This window comes from Scylla paramamosain, chromosome 7 (assembly GCF_035594125.1).
Source record: "Scylla paramamosain isolate STU-SP2022 chromosome 7, ASM3559412v1, whole genome shotgun sequence".
In the NCBI taxonomy this organism is placed as follows: domain Eukaryota; kingdom Metazoa; phylum Arthropoda; class Malacostraca; order Decapoda; family Portunidae; genus Scylla; species Scylla paramamosain.
Genome location: NC_087157.1, coordinates 32,638,116 through 32,643,115, shown reverse-complemented (window position 1 = coordinate 32,643,115; position 5,000 = coordinate 32,638,116). Strand labels below are relative to the sequence as shown.

The window sequence follows — 5,000 nt, the reverse complement described above, 5'->3', positions numbered from 1 at the left end:
ACTCGCGACTTGGTTTGGAATCTGAACCTTTGCTCGTAACTTGCCTGCGACTTACGAAGACCTGAGTGGATTTGATATCGGTACATGGAGAAGACGAGAACTCATGAAAAAATAACCTTACCTCATTCGTTCGAGCAACACAGCTAGAGGTTTTGTAGATATGTGGATCATTAAGTAAGTAAATTGGAAGTATTTTTTTACTTTTTTTTTTTTAAGGTTTTATAATAGTGTGTTACATGAGGAATTAAAGTCTGCCACGGAAAGCTGAGGGTGCACAAATGCGGTTTCTCCTGTTTATCGTATCCAGTGCCTGTGTTCGTCATTTGTCTTCGGCTCTTGCAAATCTATTCAGTTTAGCTCTGGCGACGTTTTTTTTTTTTACCGCAGCCATTATCTTACCTTGTGAATGAGTTGTTCCTGCCATTGCTTTGTCTGGTCATTGTCTTCCCCAACCACTTGTTCCTAGCTATTGTGTCTTTGCTATTTTTTTTGCCTCCTCAGTGATTTCCTTAGCTTTGCCACTGATCTGACCAACCAAGGCTTTACTTTATCATTTCCTAGTCCTAGTCATTAATTTGGCAAGCCACTGTTTTCCCACCCACTGTTTTGCCTAGCCTTCATTTTGCCCAGCTACTGTTTTACCTAGTCACTGTTTTGTCAAGCTACTGTTTTTGCCAAGCCCAAGTTTTGCCAAGATACTGTTTTACCCAAGCCATTACTCTGCCATGTCATTGATTCGCCCCAGAACTGTTTTGCCCCGCCCGATGCACACGCGCGGTTCCGATATTAGAGGCAGCCGATCGTTCCAAACAAAAACACCCTTCCCCCCTGCAGGCTGCCGCAGAGTAACCGCCGCACACTATATCACGCTGAAAAAAAAGAAAAAAAGGAAAAGCTTGCTAGTACCGCCATAACGCAGCGTGCACCAAGGACAACACTGCGTACTGCGTGTGTGTCCGCCATCACCAGATATGTGCGTGCGTGCGTGTGTGTATGTGTATGTGTGTGTGTGTGTGTGTGTGTGTGTGTGTGTGTGTGTGTGTGTGTGTGTGTGTGTGTGTGTGTGTGTGTGTGTGTGTGTGTGTGTGTGTGTGTGTGTACTAACCTTGCCATGCCACAAGCGATGTGCTAAAATAAATAAATAAATGAATAGATAGATAAATAAATAAAAAAAAACTTAAAGCTTGTGAGCGTCAGCTTATAGTAGATTTATTGATTAATTGATTGATTGAGTTTTCAGTATCACCACCACGAGGCCGTGTGGCGCGGCACAACGGTAGCATTTAGTAAAACAACACTTTGATGATATTACTACTATTATTATTACTACTGATGCTGTTGCTGCTACTATTACTACTGCTGCTACTACTACTACTACTACTACTACTACTACTACTACTACTACTACTACTACTACTACTTCTGGTGCTGCTGCTATTGCTGATACTAATAATAGCAATAATAGAAGTAATAATAATAATAATAATAATAATAATAATAATAATAATAATAATAATAATAATAATAATAATAATAATAATAATAATAATAACAATAACAATACTAATGACAATACAATACAAATAATGAGACAATAAGAATAACATGAAATAAAAAAAAATAATGAAACTGAAAATTACATTTTCAAATTATAGCAGTTCGAGAAAAGTCGTGCCCCATTGTGTGGCGAGAGACACCTTGGCCGCCAGAGTGCAGCGGCGGAGGAGACAAATGCATATTACATCAGTACACTGGGAAGGGAAGCACAAGGACCGAAGCACTGCGAGGCGGGAGGCGGCTAAGTGCCTGCATGCCGGGCCTTGTTTAGTGTCACCAAGCAACATCTGTCCTCAGCCATCATCATCAGCGTTGACCAGTGATGTCAAAGAATATCAATACCGTTAAGAATTCATAACACAATTGTTCACCTCAGCGGACCTTCATGGATTTGTCATGGCGACGCGCAGCATTCGCAAACGTTACGTCAGCTCATGTCAACTAGTTCTAAATGACTCTTGCAGAAATTATTTGTATTTTCTGGAGCATTTTGTTGACTGAAGTGACAGTTTAACAAGTATTCTGAATCATTAATAAAAAAAATCATAAGTAGATAAAAAAAAAAATGATAATCTGAATCACCTCTGGCCTTGCACGGATGCGAGAATAAGGCGTTTAAGAATACGCGCCGCAGCTGTAAGGAATTGAAACTTGACTTGAAACTTGGCTGACGGGTGAAGCATTGCAGGGAGATCAGCGTGGCAGAGCGGAACTACTGAACATCGCCCGTCAGGAATCATGGGTGCGCGTCTTCCTCGCCTGAAGACGCCTTGGAGCGAAACTTTGTCTATAAACTGCACACTTCCCTTGTCCCTGGCAACACCTTCACTTCCAGCACAGATAATGGGATGGCTTATTTCAACATTCCTTTCCTTGTTCTGTAGTTCCTTAGCAGGTAGTTAGGGAGTTATTACCGATTGATTAACTTTACTTTTGGTGGCAAGGTACACTCCAAGTACTTAACGTGTCACCACTTCACAGAATCACCTGAGACAAACGTAAAACACACCTGAGGATTACCTAACGATAGCAAAAATAAGAGTGACCTTGTCTGCCCTTCACAGGTAAACTTAACTTAACCTGACCCCGGCTGACCTGACTGCCTTTACACTGACTCCGAGATGACTCTGCCCGCCTCATTTCCCGCCCCCCCTCACGCCTCGTCTCGGCCAGCGCATAAGAGGGAGGGGAGGACAGGGGAGAGGGGAAAAAGGGGGGAGGGGACAGGGGGGGGAAAGGAGACAGGGGAACGCCAGGTGTTGACTATAAAGGTGAGAAACAGGCCCAGCGCGGCACCTCAGCATCCCCTGTGTGTGTGTGTGTGTGTGTGTGTGTGTGTGTGTGTGTGTGTGTGTGTGTGTGTGTGTGTGTGTGTGTGTGTGTGTGTGTGTGTGTGTGTGTGTGTGTGTGTGTGTGTGTGTGTGTGTGTGTGTGTGTGTGTGTGTGTGTGTGTGTGTGTGTGTGTGTGTGTGTGTGTGTGTGTGTGTGTGTGTGTGTGTGTGTGTGTGTGTGTGTGTGTCTTTGTCTGTATATCGCTGTCTGTTTTATGTTTACTCTCTCTCTCTCTCTCTCTCTCTCTCTCTCTCTCTCTCCTCTCTCTCTCTCTCTCTCTCTCTCTCTCTCTCTCTCTCTCTCTCTGTCTCTCTCTCTCTCTCTGCTAATTAACTCTATAAGTGAACGTCCGGGCCAGGTACACCCAACAATATAATACAAGCAAAAATAGAGAAAAAAATGAAACGCGCAACACACACACACACACACACACAAACACACACACACACACACACACACACACACACACACACACACACACACACACACACACACACACACACACGAGGCAAGAGAAACAAAAAGAATGGCGGCAACAAACATTTTTTCCCTCAGTTTATATTTTACGTAGTTGCAAACTTTTCTTGGTGACGATGTAGATGTTTTGTGAGAATGTTTATATCGTGGCTTCCCTTTTTTTTTTTTTTTTTTATTTTTTTTTTTTTTGGGGGGGGGTCTTATTCTCTCTTTCTCTTTCTGTGTATGTATGTGTGTGTGTGTGTGTGTGTGTGTGTGTGTGTGTGTGTGTGTGTGTGTGTGTGTGTGTGTGTGTGTGTGTGTGTGTGTGTGTGTGTGTGTGTGTGTGTGTGTGTGCGTAGTTGTCAGAAGGGACTACAAACTTTTCAGACACATTCCAACAATTTCCAGTAACCTGACTTTATTTTTTTTCAACTTTCAAAAATGTTGTTTCTGACTCACTAATGTAGCGCTTCTGGGAGACTCTTCCGTGCCTCGTCCCCTGCTTCCCCTGCCTCCTCTTCCTCCTTGTACTCTGCCTACCCGGCGTCCCCTGCTTCTCCCTATGTCTTTCCTTCCCTTCCTCACCTCTCTGTCCTCTGAGGCCTCCTGTGTGTCTTCCCTCCTCCTGTCCCTCCCCCCCTTTCTGTCTCTCCTCCTACAGTCCCCTTCATCTCTTTGGCCCCCCCACCCTGTCTCATCCTCTGTCAGTCTCCCTGCCCCCCCCCCACCTCTCTGTCCTCTCCTTCGTAATTTCTCCTCCGTCCTTTCTCTGTTCCTGTTTTACTGTACTACTGTCGCCCTCTCCCTCTGCCGCAGTGAGAGAGAGAGAGAGAGAGAGAGAGAGAGAGAGAGAGGAGAGAGAGAGAGAGAGAGAGAGAGAGAGAGGAGAGAGAGAGAGAGAGAGGAGAGAGAGAGAGAGAGAGAGAGAGAGAGAGAGAGAGAGAGAGAGAGAGAGGGACAAAGAAATAGACAGATAGAAATAGGAAAAGAAGAAAAGACAAAGAAACAGGCAAAAAGAAGAAAAGACAAACAAACAAACAGGCAGAGAAATAGAGATAGAAAAAGAAAAAGAAGAAAAAGACAAAGAAACAAACAGACAGATAACCACACACACACACACACACACACACACACACACACACACACACACACACACACACACACACCACACACACACAGACAAGGGGAGAGAGGGGGAGGGGGTGGAGGGTGGCATTGGAGACGACTAAAGGGAAATGGCTTGAAAGAGATGAATAAGCCGAGTATTTCTCATTTTTTCCTCGTCCGTATTTCACCTCTCAAAGGGAATGAGGAAGAGGAAGAGGAGGAGGAGAAGGAAGAGGAGGAGGAGGTGGAGGTATTAGGTGCTAGCGGTGATTGGACTGGGTAGGGAGTATGGGGGTGGGGATAGGGAGGGAACAATAGAGGAGGAGGATCGAGGAGTGAAGGGGGTGGGGAGAGAAGGGGAGCGTAAGAAAGAAGAGTCAAGGTGTGAAGGAGCGAGCGTGTGTAAATAATGATAATGTGAGAAAATGTATGAAAATTGGAGAAAATATTCATTGATTTAAAAAGTTGGACTGAAAAATGTATACATAATGTAGCTGGATGACAGAATACGAGAGAGAGAGAGAGAGAGAGAGAGAGAGAGAGAG

At 44.4% G+C, this 5,000-nt stretch overlaps 1 protein-coding gene across 1 annotated transcript in view; it reads right to left on the bottom strand.

The window, feature by feature from the left end:
- Positions 1 to 225: 225 nt before the first annotated feature.
- The window catches only part of LOC135101849 (uncharacterized), a 49,216-nt gene continuing 44,441 nt past the window's right edge, over positions 226 to 5,000 (bottom strand). Inside the window, exon 2 of the mRNA XM_064006129.1 lies at positions 226 to 869. Coding sequence (XP_063862199.1) covers positions 729 to 869 — 141 coding nt within the window. The 3' untranslated portion in view covers positions 226 to 728. The remainder of the gene's footprint in view (positions 870 to 5,000) is intronic.